This window comes from Eriocheir sinensis, chromosome 1 (assembly GCF_024679095.1).
Source record: "Eriocheir sinensis breed Jianghai 21 chromosome 1, ASM2467909v1, whole genome shotgun sequence".
Taxonomy (NCBI): Eukaryota; Metazoa; Arthropoda; class Malacostraca; order Decapoda; family Varunidae; genus Eriocheir; species Eriocheir sinensis.
This window is the reverse complement of record NC_066509.1, coordinates 12,664,599-12,680,668: the sequence shown is the minus strand read 5'-3', so window position 1 is coordinate 12,680,668 and position 16,070 is coordinate 12,664,599. Positions and strand designations below refer to the sequence as shown.

General features: G+C 45.0%; 1 protein-coding gene and 1 long non-coding RNA gene across 2 annotated transcripts in view; one reads left to right on the top strand and one right to left on the bottom strand.

Annotated features, from left to right (window-relative positions):
- Window positions 1-4,126: 4,126 nt before the first annotated feature.
- Window positions 4,127-16,070, bottom strand: part of LOC126995157 (irregular chiasm C-roughest protein-like) — a 122,096-nt gene continuing 110,152 nt past the window's right edge. Inside the window, exons 7-13 of the mRNA XM_050854445.1 lie at window positions 12,292-12,542; window positions 11,413-11,551; window positions 10,652-10,810; window positions 9,643-9,756; window positions 8,133-8,221; window positions 7,531-7,698; window positions 4,127-6,892 (exon numbers count right to left, since the gene is read on the bottom strand). Coding sequence (XP_050710402.1) covers window positions 6,320-6,892; window positions 7,531-7,698; window positions 8,133-8,221; window positions 9,643-9,756; window positions 10,652-10,810; window positions 11,413-11,551; window positions 12,292-12,542 — 1,493 coding nt within the window. The 3' untranslated portion in view covers window positions 4,127-6,319. The remainder of the gene's footprint in view (window positions 6,893-7,530; window positions 7,699-8,132; window positions 8,222-9,642; window positions 9,757-10,651; window positions 10,811-11,412; window positions 11,552-12,291; window positions 12,543-16,070) is intronic.
- Window positions 8,141-16,070, top strand: part of LOC126995167 (uncharacterized) — an 83,780-nt gene continuing 75,850 nt past the window's right edge. Inside the window, exon 1 of the long non-coding RNA XR_007750054.1 lies at window positions 8,141-8,241. This is a non-coding gene — a long non-coding RNA (uncharacterized LOC126995167). The remainder of the gene's footprint in view (window positions 8,242-16,070) is intronic.

Sequence of the window (16,070 nt, the reverse complement as noted above, 5' to 3'; positions counted from 1 at the left end):
CGATTGAAAGGCGGGAACGATAATATCAAAGTAAAAACAAGAAAGCGACCATTAATCCACGGTTTCCTTTTTAATTCCTCATAAAAAAAAAAACAGTCCTGCTTATTCAATACTTTCTGCACATCTGCCGTGCAAACACTGAGTCCATGCAGAAGGAGGTGAACAAAGAGAAAAAAAAAAGTTTCGTGAAATTTGGAGCAAAAGTGTCCCGGGCTTTGAACAGAGCGTGTGACGTAGTGGTGACTGTAGAATGCAATTGCACAACAACCGTAGAGGGCAGAGGATGGAGGCGAGGGAAGGGACAAGAAGGAGAGAGACTGACAGAAAACGTTTTATTTACTTTACAACAGCGGCGTTGGCTGAGGTCAACGGGAAGACCAGCAAGATTTTCCAACAGGTTTACCCTCCGCTCAACTGCCTCCCCCTCACCTGCCTCGTAAAGGACTGGCGAAGAGATGGTATCTTTCACCTTTGTCGACAGATAGACTAATCAAGGCCCATCTCTGACTTGACAGATTCGCAATGCGCCTCCAATCAAAGGCAGCCGGAGAGGCATCGACCGGCCCCCGAGAGACACAAAGAGCTCGCGAGGACCAATCAATGAAGAGCCACTCCCTCCTTCAGCTTACGTCAAAAACCAAATATTTTTCGTGTGTGCTTTTGACTCTGCCGCGAGGACACAAACGAGGGAAGTCCACCCAGTTTTCTTTTGGCCAACTCTCCTTCCCCACTACTTCCTACTTTTTTCCCTCCGTCTATCTCTTCCTTTCTTTGTTTTCCCTCTTCCACTCCTTCCCTCTTTTTTTCTTTCCGCAATCTCCTTTCCCAACATTCCTCGCTTTCTCTCTTTTCCTTCCTCTCTCTTCTCTCTCTTCTCTCAGTCCAGTCAATGGTGGTGTGGGAAGGACAGTCGTGCGTGGTGGCGGCTTAATTGGAATAGTGATGCCGGTGACATTTTGGGCTGATAAGCGCCGTGAGTTGGGCCATATGTCGGAGCTTTGGGATGTGGATGTTACTTAGAAATGGTCGCTCAAATCTCGCCGAAAATTCGACCTGAAATATTTCTTCGTGTGAATTTTTTTTTTCTCTATCGCGAAGAGCCTCAGCGTTTGGGTTTTATGGGTTTTCAGAAAAATCAAGCCTCGCCAGAAAATTGTGCTGTGGGAACGAACGTCATCGTGTGTGCATTATACTTTGCCGCAGGGACGTTGTCGAAATGAGGAAACTCCGCCCAAGGTGCCTCAGTTTTTTCTTAATAGGGGACTTTCAAAACTGCTTCTATGTAGAGGGCAGCACTGTACATATCAGTCCTATTGTCTGGACATAAGGACCGATGAGTACGGTGCTGTCCTCCACTGAGAAGCAGCTTGGGAAGTCCCCCATTACCTCAGTATACTTGAAAGCGACTCTTCAAGCTTAACCAGAAACGGAAGTCTTAGGAAGTAGGGCGGCTAGTGTGTTAGAGGTGTATTTTACCGTTTAAGGAGACAGAACAAGATGCCAAAGACCTGTCGTATATAGTCCAAAAAGTGTGGTGATGTTTCTTTGAAAACCTAAAATAGAGCGGTTCTTAAAGAATAGGTTTGGTGATGGCAGCTTTGTGTGCATAGAAAGGTCGGGTCTGCTTGAAAATCTAAAATTCCTTTAATTAATCATGAATTCTTTAACGATATAAAAAAAAAAAGATTAACCTTTAAAAGTTGTGGGAGTTTTCAAAACGAGTTGTTTTCTCAGCGTACACCTGCTGATATATATAATAGAAAAATAAAAAAAATGAGCTTAAAAAATGGTAGAGGAAGTTTTGTGTATCATTCGTTTCCTCATCGTGCACTGCTGATGCGAAATATCAAAAAAAAAAAAAAGAAAAAAAAAAAGAAGGTTTAGCAACGAGTAAAATTCTCCATCATTAGTTTCGTGCACCTGCTGACACACACACACACACACACACACACACACACACACACACACACACACACACACACACACACACACACACACACACACACACACACGCACGCACGCACGCACGCTCGCACGCACGCACGCTCGCACGCACGCACGCACACACACACACACACACACACACACACACACACACACACACACACGGAGGCAAGTAAATTTTTTTCAGTAAAATGGACCTGCCTTTTTTCCATTGTTTTCAGCAAAGGGTTGGTGTGACGAGTCTTGCAAAGAATGTCATGTCAGCTATTTACACCCCACTTATTATGGGAAATTATAAAGCGCTTCGACAGTCTAGGATTCCTGCGCTGAATTTTTTCCCCTTTTCTATCTCTCTGTGCCTCAATGTTTGCATAAGTTGCAGCGCCGTTTAGGACAGTAATGAAACAAAGAGTAGAATTGTTTTATTATAATACTCACCAATTAATTCAATTTTATCTAGTGTCCTTGTTGTAGTTCCTTTTCACCTTGTTTTTTTCTTTTTCTCGATTTTGTTTATATTATCTTCCTCCTCCTTCTTTTCCTCCTTTTCTCCATATGCTCATTCTCATCGTCTTCTTTTACTTATTCGTGTTTTTGTTCACCATTTTCTCTTTGTTCTTGTTCTCATTTACCTCCTCCTCCTTTTCTTCTTCTTCTTCCTCCTCCTCCTCCTCCTCCTCCTCCTACTCCTCCTTCTCTTCGTCCTCCTTTTCGTTTTCTTCTTCCTCTTCCTCCTCCTCTTATTAAAAAAAAGGCAACATGTGTGATGGGAAGAGGAATAGAAGCCTTTTATGTACTCCTTAACCTTCACGCCTCTGTTGTATCAGAACATCGACACTTTCTCCATCGGTGCCAACAAAGGCCATTAGGCACTCCGTATATGTCGGGTGTTGCTGAGGCCGCCAGACGCAGCCATCTCGGGAGTAAACCTTGTGAACCATTTTCTCTCATTCAATATTGACGCGCTGGCAGCGACAAAGGAAAGGGGTCGCGGTTGGCTGTAATGTGGGAGTAGGTGGAGGTGAAACAAGGGAACATGGGCAGCCTGAGATGAGGGTTCAGTGGCGATGGTGGTGGTTTTTCTTTCGCTTTTTAACCGCTTGTGTGCCTGCGTGAGGATGTCATTTACACCTTGTTCCTTGACATTGATGATATTTTCCTTTATATTTTCCTTATAATGAAAAACATACATTATTTTTCTAGCCTGCAAATATGGCATATACAGGGATTTATAAAGCAATTTCATAAGGGTACGTGTCATTTTACTGTGTTTTATAAGAGAGAGAGAGAGAGAGAGAGAGAGAGAGAGAGAGAGAGAGAGAGAGAGAGAGAGAGAGAGAGAGAGAGAGAGAGAGAGAGAGAGAGAGAGAGAGAGAGAGAGAGAGAGAGAGAGAGAGAGAGAGAGAGAGAGAGAGAGAGAGAGAGAGAGAGAGAGAGATTTGTCTTCCATAAGTCACCGTTTGTATTTATTATTTATATAAATAGATATAGGAGATACTTGCAGCCTTAGGTTGTTACACAAAATGTTTGAACAAGAAAAAAAATATTTTGTTATATAGAAAAATATTTATTACAACTGTAAGCATATGTACAAAAAAATTACAAATATTTTGATATGTACACAGATATGTGATGAACGTGACAATGAACATGTGATATGACGCATGCGCTCCTGCAGTCTATGTACATGGCAAGGGGGCGCCCTGTTAGACCTCTTCGCCACACCTAAAGACGAAACACAATGGTAGTACACGATGCTCTAAGTCTTATCGACATGATGTTCAGAAACTACCAAGTTGGGAGAAGTTAATGCAACATTTTAGAACCACACGTTTCTACGGCCTAAAACAATAGAAAAATAGTAAAAGTAATTTACCATTCAAAGCTCATATATATCAGTTTCATCCTTACTCTCGGTGTTTGTGACGATGAGCCCGATTTTATTATTTTTCTCACCAATTCTTTGATGCAGCATGTTATTAATGTTTAGCGCAATGTATCATGAGTTCAGAGCGTTTTACCGTACCTTGCTCCGACTCGTGACAGATGACTTTTAAAACAGTTAATGTCATTCATACTTCTTTGGCCCATTGTTGTCATTTTATGTGTGTGAAAGTATGTGCGAGAGAGAGAGAGAGAGAGAGAGAGAGAGAGAGAGAGAGAGAGAGAGAGAGAGAGAGAGAGAGAGAGAGAGAGAGAGAGAGAGAGAGAGAGAGAGAGAGAGAGAGAGAGAGAGAGAGAGAGAGAGAATCCTGCGTATTTCAATGTTCTGACGGTGCTGTACGTGCAGCAGAGGGTCGCTGAGCCTCCGCCTCTGGCCCTCTGGCGGGGCTGCGAGTATTCCGTTTCCTCTCTGCAGGGCTTGATCAGCCCTGGTCAACAGCCTGCACATACCGACGCTCTGATGGTCTAAATGGCAACAAACAATCAGGAAGACTGGGGATGTGGAGGTCAGGGACGGGGAGGAAGAGGACAGCGAGGGCTGAGTGCCGGCGGCGGTGGTGGCGGCCCTGCCCGGCTCTGCCACTCTCATAAATGCCGTTATGGGAGGAAATCTTCCTACACAATACAATAGTATTGCGAATTGCTTGATAAATATATTTTTTCGGTTACTTGATGTGTACATGGTATATAACTAGTAACCACACCTAAAAAGAGGAAGATATTAATTAACACTGATGTATCACGAGTATATAATGAGACATTCCTGGACACTGTCCTTTCGCCCCTAAAGGAACACTCATCCTTCTCGTATAGCTTATTGGTGTCCTGTCTGGCATTTATAGGAGAATTTCGTTGTTTCTGGCGTGTCCACAGGAAACAAACACACAAGGACAGTGATAATCCACATTGGTTATTGGTTTGTGGCACTTTTCTCTAATTAAGGATGTCATTTGTCTCGTGTGCACAGTACCGAGCCAATGTGTTCACGGAAGGGTGCGCGGCACGCGGCACGCAGCCTGACTACAACGCTAGGCACAGTTCCCTGCGCGGCGACCACACGTGCAGCAAGCGGCGAGGCGGCGCAGCGCAAGCCACTTCTCTGGCCGGCCATGCTGAGCCCCTGCGCGAGAGTGTCCCTCGGCCCGGCGGGGAGGCGGGTCCAAGCCGACTAGAGAAGTTACTCTGGTTGGTTCCTCGGCAGAATAAATCAAAGGAACTTATTTATTTCAGTCATGTTTACGTTTCACAAAATACTGTAACAACAACAACAACAACAACAGCCAACAAGACGTGAAGCGAGCGGTCGCGGGGTCTGGTGCTCCTCGGAAGGGGGGGGGGGTGAAGGACTACACGCCAGAAATTCAAGCGGGCCAGATGAAGATCGCTGGAGAGCTGCTTGTTTACTGTTTCTTTAACCCCTCGGCTGTATTCTCCATAAGCGTTGTGAGCTAAGGTTACCCTCTCCCAAATTTGTAGCAATATTTTTGCTTCCCTGAGACTCGAATTATGGCGGAACCAATACGTGCAAGATACTGTTCCCCTGCAGCACGGCAAGGCTAGGAGGGGCGTACAGGGGCGGCAGCGCACGGCGCCGGGCCGCCCCTGCCTCCTCACAACTCGCTACTTGCCACAAGGTCGAATTTTGAAGCTGCATGAAAGCTTGACTGCAACTCCCGCTTGATTATGGGCCAGCTTCAAGAGCCACTCTGAAGGCCTGACTCTCCGTGTGTTGCAGCCGATCGCCCGCACTCGTTCCCGCTCCGCCGGCCGGGGAGGGACTCGGGCTTGGGTATCGAGGAGCCCCGCGGCCACTACAGCTCTACGGTACATTGGATTGGGGGATCGCTTGAATGTAAAATATATTCCCAGCAATATATTAATATAATGTAAGATTCCTGGGTCATATGTGTGTGTATGTGTATATAAGGAGAACTTTTTCTATACATGGAAAATATCACCTTCTACTCTGACGAGCTTTTTCAAATGTTCAAACTTTATGGAGAACAGAGAACAGCATTCTCGGTATGTTTCTAAGAAAAAAAACATTTCACACTTTAGTACATCGACTTAATCTTACGACTATTGCACCACAGTAGGAACGCTTCTCTAATCTCCGTCTTGCCGTAGTCTTGCAGTGGAAGGCTTGCGGGGGGCGCGCTCCTCCCCTCGTCCACAGGCCCCGCCAAGGGTCGTGGCCGGGGCAGCAGGGTGGGGCGCCTGTCCTGGCCGGCGCGAGTCATGCTCACACACTCGAGTATACAAAGCCTATATTGGACCCTAGATATGTACACGGCACAGCACGCCGCCGGGACACTCACTACGGCCGAAGCTTCCGCACAGCATGTTGTCGCTTCTCCAAATGTGGCTCAGCCCGACGCTCTCCGGCTGCTCAGTAATAACAAGGTGAGGCTTGACCAGGGCGATCCGTGGATCAGACGTGTGTGGCTAGCGCACCTTGCAACACCTGGGTTCGTGGGGGCACTATGTACTGACTCGGGTCCACTGGGATGCCAAGCCGAGGAATGGTGGAAGTGGCGTTGGCAGTCACGCCGCCGTTCCCTCTTGAGTTGACGTGGAGGGAGAGAGGGAGGGTACCGGAGGAGGTCTTGAAGCTGTGGTTGGTGAAGCCGTTGTTATACCCCGGCGAGAAGCCATGCACTCCGTCAGGCGCGTCCCGGCCTGCATCATACTCGCCGTAGCCGGTGTACAAGTTGTGTTGGCTAGAGGTGACGAGGCCCGGTGGCGTGTGCGTGAAGCCCGAGCCGCCCACACTCACGCCCCCGCTAGGAGTGATGTTGTTTCCACCCAGGAGGTAGCCGCTGGAGGGAGAGGAGGGCTGCTGCTGCTGCTGCTGCTGCTGCTGCTGTGCCTGCTGTGCCTGTGGCTGCTGCTGCTGTTGTTGCTGTTGCTGTTGCTGCTGTTGCTGGGTGGTGGTCGCCATGGTGGTGTGGTCAGCGTAGTTGCCGTACGACAGACCACTTCCGTTACTGTTCAGGTGACCGTTCTGGAAAGAAAAAGTTGATTAACATTCATTAACGACATTATTATTTTCATTTGACATCGGTGGAATAGAAAGTTCAAAATGTTTGCTGACCCCCCCCCGAAAGTCCATAAGGTTTGCTTCAAAACGCTTTCACAGGAAGGCTCATAAAACCTTCAGCGGTAGACCGAAACACCTAATACGGTTTTCTCGGCATTGTTTATTTGCTTTGTTGGGTAGTAATAGAACATAGTGTCAGCCTCCTAAAATGCACGTCTACAACATGGAAGAATTATTATCGTCTGTGCAATAAACATAAAAAAGTTATCGTTCGTATATTTACTACAAGAGTTTAAGTAAAACAACTGCAGAAGTGTTATTTAGAGCAATGGATCTCAATTTTTTTTCGGCTCCGATACACCGAAGGTCAGAAAAAAGTCAGCCTGATACCTTCTTTAAATATTACTCTACTTCTAGAGAATTTTAGCTTTCAATATTTTTTATACAAACCGAAAACAAAAAGAAAATGGAATGTCTATGAACGAACATCGATTTTTTAAGGTACTTTGTAGGATACCCACATGAATCCGTACGGCAATCCTTGTTGGTATTGAGCCCCTAATAATTGATGAACACCTAATCTGAAGAACACTTTTACTTACAATCTTGAGGGGGATGCCAGTGAAGGTTTCCGGGTAGAGGTACGAGTTGGTGGAGGTGAGGTAGTTGGGGGTGGCTGGATGCTCCCCTTCCTTCTCCCCTCCCCCCCATCCGTCCAGGTCACCTTCCTTGTTGCTCATGGAAGACCCCGTCCGCTGGTCCAGCTCCACCTGAGACGGAAACAAACGCCCGGTTAGCTCCTCATGGTTACATTTGATAGCTGACTGCTATATTTAGTTCCAGGTACTTAAACTCTTGTAATCTGGGAGAATCAAGATACCTCTGAGAATCAATTTGATTTTTTTCCTTGACAATGTTTTCTCCAAAGGAGCAGCATATAAAGAGCTTTTTTGAGTTTTTGAGTATGTATGTATGTATGTATTTATGTATGTATGTATGTATGTATGGATGGATGTATGGATGTATTCATATGTCTACAATTAGTTAAATCAGTCAGTATCTACTTTTCTATCTATATATCTATTCATCTATCTACCTATATACGCCTATCCATCCATCTTTTTATCTTTTTCGCCTTGCAGTCTCTAATTTCATCTCTCGTTATTTTCATCAGCCTCATTATGTTCACCGGTCCGCGCCTCACCTTCAGGTCTGACTCGTTGGCGGTTGAGTTTTGGTCGGTCATCTGCAGCGCCACGGTCTTCTCCGGTAGCCCTCCGCCGGTCTTCGTGTCTATTGGAAGAGAAGGGAAGGTGAGTAATAAAGATGATAATGATAATACTAATACTAATAATGATAATAGTAATAATCATGAGCAACTCTCTTTTCTGACTACTGCTTTTACTACTGCAATGGCAACTACTACTACTACTACTACTACTACTAAGCTTACAGCTACAACCACTACCACCATTAACTCCGCCATTACGACAGCACCGCCGGCTATATGAACCCTGAATATTGAACATGGACTAAAATAAAATAAAAATCGCAGACAGATAAGATGTCACATGGCGGTGTCACTCGAAGCTCTGATAATGGCGCGGAAATCGAGCCACGTACGCCAATAAATTGTTTGAGCATCGCAGAACGTACGGCGGTGAGTCTCAGAAGAGCGATACAACTCCCTGCACGACGCCCATATAGTTGAGGTGGGGGTGGGGTGGGGGGGGGAGACGGGAGAGAGAGAGAGAGAGAGAGAGAGAGAGAGAGAGAGAGAGAGAGAGAGAGAGAGAGAGAGAGAGAGAGAGAGAGAGAGAGAGAGAGAGAGAGAGAGAGAGAGATTAGGTTAGATTAGGTTAGGTTAGAGAGAGAAAGAGAAGCTTTTGCTATTCTACTCAGTTATTTTCTTAAGTGGTATTTGGGCTTTCTGAATTACGAGTTTCTATTGTATACATTTATTTCAGTTACTTTTAATACGTGTTTATTTATTTATTTATTTGTGCCCGGTCTGTTTGATTTATATACTACCTACACAAAGTACAGTAATCTCAGCCGTTCCCACCCAGTTCATCCGACTCATCCCTCACCCAACGCCAGCGAATCTTTATCCATCCTCGCCTATCCCCACCAAACCTTTTCTGGCTCAACACTGGCCTGCGTGCGTTGATCCTGTAGCCTATCTTTTTGTGCGCGGCTCTGATGTTCCTCTCTGAATCTCGTTTTTCTTCCCTGTCTATGTGATCTTGGCGTGTGTTTTCATATTCTGCGTTCCCCGCCAGCTTGATGGTTATAGCTTTACGTTAAGGCTGCTTGTGTTGGATGCGTATCTCACCTCTTATTTCTGTTGACGAATCTGATGTACCACTCTGAATCATGAGTTTCCTTTGCATATACTTGTGATCTCCTTTTATCTGCGGTTTTGGATTATGCGTTTTGTCTGCTTTATGGGCATACCTACACGCCTAGGCTGGTTGTGCTGGATGCGTATCTCACTTCTTATTTCTGTTGACGAATCTGATGTACCACTCTGAATCATGAGTTTCCTTTGTATATATTTGTGATCTTTTATCTGTGGTTTTGGATTATGCGTTTTGTCTGCCTTATGGACATACCTACACTCCTCGGCTGGTTGTTCTGGATGCTTAACTCACGTTTCTCAAATCATGCATGCGTTTCTTCTAATGTTTACTGGTGTGTTTGATTTTACTCACCTTTCTGTTTAGCGGCGGACTTCTTTGCGCACATGATGACCACCAGCGCCGCCACCAACACGAAGACTATGCCTCCCGTGACTCCACACAAGATGAGGAGCAGTGGCAGGGTCTCTGAGGGGTGGAGAGAGGCAGGGTGAGATGGGCGGTGAGGGGAGAGGCGGCGTGTATGGGGAAATGGGGAGGAAGGCAGTGGGGGGAGGAGGCGCGTGTACAAAGGGTATGTAGGGAGGAAGGCGGTGAGGGAAAGGGAAGTAAAAGCAAAATGTCACGATGAATAATAAAAACAGTGAAGAGTCAAGAGGGCGAAGAAAAGGAGGACGATGATGTGTAATAGTGGAAGGAAGACCAGCAGGAGGAGGAGGAGGAGGAGGAGGAGGAGGAGGAGGAGAAGGAGGGGGGGAGATAAAGAGAAGCTGCAGTAGTAGAAAGAGAAAGAGGAGGAAGATAAAGCGGTATAATGGTAGTAGGAAGAGATGGAAGAGGAAGAGGATTAGCAGCACAAAGAAGAAGAGGTAGAGAATGGGATGCACCAGCAAGATGAGGAATAAGAGAACGACGTTTAAGAATCGTAGAAAAAATAATAAAAGAAAGATGTGTAGTTGTAGTAGAGGAACGAAAAGAGAATGAGAAAGCAGAAGAAGAAGAAGAAGAAGAAGAAGAAAGAGAATGAGGCGTAAGAGTTGGAATGAAATGAGAAAGAGGCTCAAGAGAAGGACTATAAGGAGAAAGAGGAAGAGGGGCAAAAGGAGGAGAAACGTTATTACAGAGTGACTAGAGGAAGGCATATTAGGTAGCGAGGAGGATGAAGCCCGCGAGCCTGAGGAGAATATGGAGTAAAGCTCGCGAGATAAGGGCGAATGAACGACCGACTCTTTCGTATTCCGAGTTCACAAGATTCCTTATTCGAAGTCATCAAAGTTGGATCTCATGAACATAAAGGACGGCAATGTTTTATATGAGCCTCGAAAGAAAGAAGAAAGGAGAGCAAGGATCCGGAGACACTCACTCTTTTTGTTGAGGATGATCTCGAAGACGTCAGACCCAAAGGCATTCTGGACGGAGCAGTTGTACGGTCCAAAGTCTTTCGCCTGGGCCTTGTGCACGACAAGGGTGTGACGCAAGCCCTGGGCCGTAACATCCTCCGTCACTTCGAACCTGCCTTCATCTGTGGGGCGAGAGAAAAAGCGATGTTTAAATTTAATTCCTGCAAGAACTGAAGGCGACTTGATGTTTAACTAAGTAAGAGAGTGTGTTTGAGTAAGAGTGAGTGTTTAATTAAGAGTGGAGGATTGCTTTAGTAAGAATAGGTGTGAATTGAGTTAGAGCAGGTGTTTATCAGAATAAGAGTTGGTTTTTACGTAAGAGATGTTTTAGCAGAGTAAGCAGAGAAGGTGTATAATTGAGGAAGAGTGAACTGTTTAAGAGAGGTGTTTAACTAGGAGCGGTTGTTTAAGAAAGTGTAGGTGTTTTAACAGGAAGAGAGACTGTAAGTATAGTGTTGAACTGGATAAGATTAGTTGTTGAGTAATATTAGGTGTTTAAATAAGTAAGAGTGAGCTGCTTAAGTAAGAGTAAGTGTTTAATTCAGTAAGAGTTAGCTGTTTAAGTAAGATTAATTAGGTAAGTAAGATTAAGTAAGAGCGACTATCGAGCTGTCAGTGAAAGTGCGAGTCGGCGTGTTGTTTGTTGGCTGGTGTATGCAAGGGAAGCGAGCGTTAAATGGGAACTTTGCTCATTTGTCTCATTAAAACTGACGTCCTTACTCACCTAAGTCGACCTCCTGTCCGTTGTGGCTCCAGGTGACGGTAACGGAGCGCGCGGAGGCGGAGGTGATGAGGCACTCCACCAGCACCGTGTCCCCAACCTTGCCCCACTGGATCCTCTCGGAGCGCACATGCGGGGGACCCTGTAGGGGGGGAGGAGAGGGCGTGAGGCAGGAAGACTTGCAGGCTAACTTGTCTTCATTACACTAACTTTCCCTAGCTCTCCCAGGCAGAAATCACCTCGCCGTGGCTTATAAAGGGTTGACAAACGAAGAATTACCAATGAGGTGATTGAAAAGCAGAATGATGGAAATGTTGGACGTATCAATGAAGAACAATCAGAAACAGAAGCGGAGAAAAGTTAAATGAGGAATAAAATTGATTGTAAAGGAAGAATAAGAGTTAAAATGGAGAACATGCGAAGAATGACGAAAAGTGAAGTGAATGAGAAGTTAAATGAGCGAAAATCGAAAACAAAAACAAAAAAGTAAATTGTGAGGCACTATAAGAGTCGATGAAGGGCTGAAAAATGCAAAGCAAACGAGGAAAACTGAAATGTGAAACGGCAAAAATGTTGAACGAAGACGAGACATCAGAGGCTAAGAAAGAATACCCTGAAAGTGGGACTCAAAAGATCAAACAAGGGATAAGAGATGGAAAACAGACGAAGGATAATCCAAAAATAAAACGCTTAAAAGAAAGAAGGTTGGATCAAAGATAAAAATGGAGACAAAAGAACTAACGTGAGGAACAAACGAATACTAACCACAAAGAGAAACAGTAGAAAGGTCAGTAAGAAAAAAAAAAAAATGACACAGACACGAAGACCAACCAAAGAGTGAGGTGAAGAGACAAAAACAGTTAATGAGGCACGAAAACCTACCTTGAGGAACACTCCCACGGTGTCTGAGATCTCCGGGAAGCCCTCCACCTTAGCAATGCACTGGTACACGCCCACGGTGGCCTTGGAGACGGACACGCGCAGCTCCGAGCCCGTGCCCGCCACCGTCTGCGTCTGCTGGTTGATCCACACGATGGTGGGGTCCGGCATGGAGTCCACCTGGCAGCTTAGGGTCACGTTCTCCCCGAGCTCGGCGTACTGGTCGCTGGGAGGCGCGCGGAAGGAAGGACCGTCTGATGGGAGAAAAGAGAAAGACAAATTAGGTTACAGTTCATTAATATCTGTTGAGTAATAAGGTGACGTGTTGCAGTGACCATTATATTATGCAACAGGTCACAGCTCATATTATCTCCATAAATAGTAAATCAGTAAATTGACATCTTCCAGCGGGTCTTGTCACTCACTCACTATTACGTTACGAATTAGGTCACAGTTCGTAAGTTTATCTCTATAAGTATGAAGGGGACATGTTTCAGTAGCTCCTATCTTAAGAAGGTCAGAGTTCGTAAAAACCTCTTGTGAAAATAAAGGTCTCATGTTTCAGTCGTTATTGTCTTATGAAGCAGTTTCGTCAGTCTTAGTTACATGCTTCAGAATGAGTTGTGTTCATAATGAGTATATTTGGAATGACACACACACACACACACACACACACACACACACACACACACACACACACCGGAAGGAAGGAATAGGTGTAGTGAAACAAATGACTCATGCAACGTTGACTGATAGGCAGAGTTAAATGACAATAACTCTTAGGTGGTACATTTTATTGTGTGGCAGCAGTTGTTACGAGGAGAAGAGGAAAGGAATGCAGGAGAGTAGAGCAAACGGAGGAGGAGGAGGAGGAGAGGGGTGGGGGGGATTGCCACTTATTCTCTTTCCAGTAAGAAGAAAACAAAATACAATAAACGTGCTCGAGAGTACAATGAATTCGAGGAAGAAAAAAAAGAAAGAAAATTGCCGAGCCTGTTATTAGAATGGACTTCGCAATTTCCTTTCCGCATGAAGATGAATTCGAGAAGTGCCGAAATTCTGAAAATTACGCAGTCATCTTCCCTTTCTCTGTCGGGTGCACACAATGGGAAGTTTGTTCCACAATTATGCACGTTTAGCCTGATGGGACGGCGTGGGGCACGAGATGGAAGGGCAAACATTGCAGTCAGTCTCGCGTGTTGGCGTATCAAAGTCCCTCGTATTGATTCCTACACGTTGCATCTCCACCTGTGACCCCGGGCGTGTTGCAATCAGCCCCGCCGCCCTGCAGTCATGGTGTCGGGCTCCCATACCTGGCACTTTGTTGTCTACCTCGTGTGGCTCTCGGCATGGTAGGAAGCAGCTGTTACTCTTTTTTTCTGCTTACTCCTGCAATCCCATCCCCCGCCGTGGTTTTCTAACTCCCATAGGCTACCTGAGCCAGTCTCAATTGCCTGTCTCTCACGTTGGGCTTAGAATGTCAGGAAGGGTGATCTGTAGAAGGTGGCTTGGTAACAGGCAACTCAGTTTTGTCCTACTACTGTCGTGATGCCTGACTCTCATCTATGACGCTGTGTAACTCTGTCGTCCCCTTCTGGAGGTACAGGAGGGTACAGGAAGCAGCTCTTGTCCAGTCCTATTTAATCTCTTGATGTTCTTTACAAACTCAAAGTGAAGATTAGCAAAAAAGCAATCAGGTTTACTCTTTGACTCGTGATGTTAATAGCATTAATTAGATCATTGTTCACTTAGCGTACTCCAACTCAGTCCTGTGGTGCTGCGGAGAGTAGAATCATAAGGTGCCAGAGTCGCTGAAGGTTATAAGGATATGACAAATCTTTGGGTATTATTTGATGTCTATAAATTGGCAATACTTCTCGTGTTCCCTTTTCATGTTTTTTTACGTCCTTTCTCTCAGGGATCGTCAACGATACCTTCTTCTAGATGACTTTATTAAAATCGTAATAAATATTGATACTGAATATGGATATGGCTTGACTTTATCTTTGCAGAAATTTTAATTTTTCTTAACTATACTCTCTCTCTCTCTCTCTCTCTCTCTCTGTATGGTCATTAGGAAACCCCTTATCGCACTACTCTGTATGATTAAATCAAACGCTTCCTTATCGCCTTTTCGACGAAACTGGGAATGTAATTCTTGTTTATTTCTGGTATTACACCTACGGGAAAGAGAGAGAGAGAGAGAGAGAGAGAGAGAGAGAGAGAGAGAGAGAGAGAGAGAGAGAGAGAGAGAGAGAGAGAGAGAGAGAGAGAGAGAGAGAGAGAGAGAGAGAGAGAGAGAGAGAGAGAGAGAGAGAGAGAGAGAGAGAGTTAAGCAGGTAAACAGCCCAATTCCCTGAAGGTGCATCACTCGTTAAGTCAATTAGGGAGTAACTCTCATGCCTCTCCTCCCCCTCCCCCTCCCCCTACCCCTGCCCCCCTTACTTTCCCCTCAGGTTTTCTTTCCAGACAAGCGCTTCCATTTCGCCTCTCAATTTCCTCTCGCAGTTATCAATGTCGTGCTGAGATTTATAAGCCATTTGTTCCCCTTTCCCTTATGCATCCTTATTACTCCATCCCTCAAATATCCGTAGAGTTTTCACTAGCTTTTTTCGTACCCCGAATCCCTATTATCTCGTCTCCATAAGCACGTTTCTCGGAAAAAGCGTTTTCTTTCGTGACGCTCAAAGAGAAATCTATATCCGTATTTTTGAATCTTTAACGCGAGACTTGGAAGTGTGTATTGATAAAGCTCTTGATGTAATTCTTCTGTGTGTGTGTGTGTGTGTGTGTGTGTGTGTGTGTGTGTGTGTGTGTGTGTGTGTGTGTGTGTGTGTGTGTGCATAAGTTATTAAGTCTTACTGTGCAGAAGACGAAGCTGGATGATTAAAGAATGAGGAGAGAGTGGAGGAGGAGGAGGAGGAGGAAGTAAAGGAGCAGGAGGAGAAAAAAGGACGAAGATAAAAATGGACGAAGAGGGGGAGGAGGAATAATAAGCAGGTGGTGAAGGAAGAGGGAATGAGAGCGAAGCCGAGGAACTGACGTTAAGACAAAAAAAAAAAAAAAAAAAAAAATCTAATAATGAAAAAGGAAATGGATTTGGCAAGAGGAAGAAAGGAGAGCGATGTCTGAAAGGCACACGGGAGTAAGTGCAGATAGAGGGAGGGAGGAAGAGAGAGATTGACCGATAAATAGATAGACAGATAAATGAATAGATAGACAAAGATAAATAGATATGGAGATAGAGAGGAAAAGTCTAGAGAGAGAAAACATGGGAAAGGAAAACGTTGTAGATTAATATGGAGACAGATAAACATGTAGATAGATAGATAGATTGATACAGAGAGAGAGAGAGAGAGAGAGAGAGAGAGAGAGAGAGAGAGAGAGAGAGAGAGAGAGAGAGAGAGAGAGAGAGAGAGAGAGAGAGAGAGAGAGAGAGAGAGAGAGAGAGAGAGAGAGAGAGAGAAGAAAGAAAACACGAGAAAGCGAAATGTTATAGATGAGGAAGAAAGCCGAAGCAGCCTTTCCACGCACCTGATTTACATTCTTGAAAACTTGGCCAACGTTTCAGACTCCGGAGTTAGCAATGCGTGAGCTGAGCCTCGGAATCTAAGCTTTAATTACCTCCTTACTAAAGCAAATTTGTTATCAATATATGACTTTCATTACTGGCGTGTGTATGTTTTTCTTAGGCTCTTTGGTGTTCCGTTTATTGCAAGTTAATAGATTGTTTTATTCTTCTCGCTTGCTTGCTTGCTTATTTTTTTCTGTTTTTATTTGCT